Source organism: Dipodomys ordii, unplaced genomic scaffold (genome assembly GCF_000151885.1).
Source record: "Dipodomys ordii isolate 6190 unplaced genomic scaffold, Dord_2.0 Scaffold163, whole genome shotgun sequence".
NCBI lineage: Eukaryota > Metazoa > Chordata > Mammalia > Rodentia > Heteromyidae > Dipodomys > Dipodomys ordii.
In genome coordinates this window covers 482,395-483,707 of record NW_012267379.1, presented here as the reverse complement: position 1 = coordinate 483,707, position 1,313 = coordinate 482,395, and the positions used below count along the sequence as shown (strand labels likewise).

The 1,313-nt window shown below is 52.1% G+C and overlaps 1 protein-coding gene across 1 annotated transcript in view; it reads left to right on the top strand.

The window, feature by feature from the left end:
- Positions 1–484: 484 nt before the first annotated feature.
- The window catches only part of Foxk2 (forkhead box K2), a 48,290-nt gene continuing 47,461 nt past the window's right edge, over positions 485–1,313 (top strand). Inside the window, exon 1 of the mRNA XM_013033086.1 lies at positions 485–609. Within this exon, the coding sequence (XP_012888540.1) occupies positions 485–609 (125 nt within the window). The remainder of the gene's footprint in view (positions 610–1,313) is intronic.

Here is a 1,313-nt window from a genome sequence, read left to right as displayed (position 1 = left end):
GCTTTTTCTGTTCATGTGGTACTGATGAATTGAACCCAGGGCTTCAAGCATGCTAGGCAAGCACTCTACCACTAAGCCACATTCCCAGACCTTTCTGGAGTTTTCTAGATCTACTCTGATGGGGTTGGTCAGAAGCCCAGTTCCCAGAGAATACCAGTACAGAGAGCTGGAAGGAAGGGCTGTGGAAAGGACCACGGCTTTGTGGGTAGGCTTTGACTGTCTCTAGGATCAGGAATGGGAGGGGGCTATGGGGTGGGGAGGGAGAGAAGTAGACGTTTGAGTTCCAGGGAGCTGGGACATGGAAGGAGACGGAGGGGAAGTTAGGGTTAGGAGGCATGGCCTACCTTTCAGTCAGCAGGCTGGTGTGGATGAAGGAACCACCAGAGACACAGGTAGGCCTTCCCAGCCTGAAGAGTACACGCTGGCCTGGGTGGAGGGGAGCAGAGCTGCTGTTGGAAAAGGCAAGAAGATAGTGTCAGCGGAGATGGGGGCCGCGCCTTTGAGCCTGGCTCGATTCACCAAGAGCAGCAGAGTAGAGCTGAAAGTCAGGAGCCGGTTATGTCAGTACCCTTTGTATAAATTAACTGCCTTTAATGACTGCCATGCCGAGTGAGTGAGTGAGTGAGTGTGTGTGTGTATGCACACACGCACGCATATGTGTGTATGTACATGTGTGTGTACGGGTCCTGGAGTTTGAACTCAGGTCCTGTCCTCTGTCCCTGAGTTTTATGCTCAAAGTTGATGTTCTCCCGCTGCTCCACTTGCGGCTTTTTGGTGGTTAGCTGGAGGTGAGTCTCAGGACTGCCCTGCCTGGGCTGGCAGCTCTTCCTGTATCATACATAACATGCTTAGTGCCTGTACACATGAAGAGTGTGTGTACAGTTCCAGGCCAGCCCCTGCTGTCCGCATTCATGAGCTGGGGGGCGGGGGTGGGGATCTCCTGAGCCGGCACGTTGTTGGAGCCAGGCCAGGTCTCATTCTGGCTGCACTGATTTGACCACTTGGTTCCAGTGACTTGGTGTTGAGCCATTTGTCCACTTCCCCTTCCTCTCTCTTCTTACAATGTCCTTAAACTAGCTAACAGTGACTCCCAGCTAAAGAGGAGGCTTGAGTGGTAGAGCACCTAACCTAGCAAGCCCAACTCACTGCGATCAAACCAAACTTACTGCCAAAAAGTAAGTAGTAGCTCCCTTCAAATACAACTACTTTCTATTGATTTTTTTTTTTTTTTTGGTTGGTCGTGGGGCTTGAACTCTGGGCCTGGGCGCTGTCCCTCAGCTCTTCAGCTCAAGGCTAGCGCTCTACCACTTGAG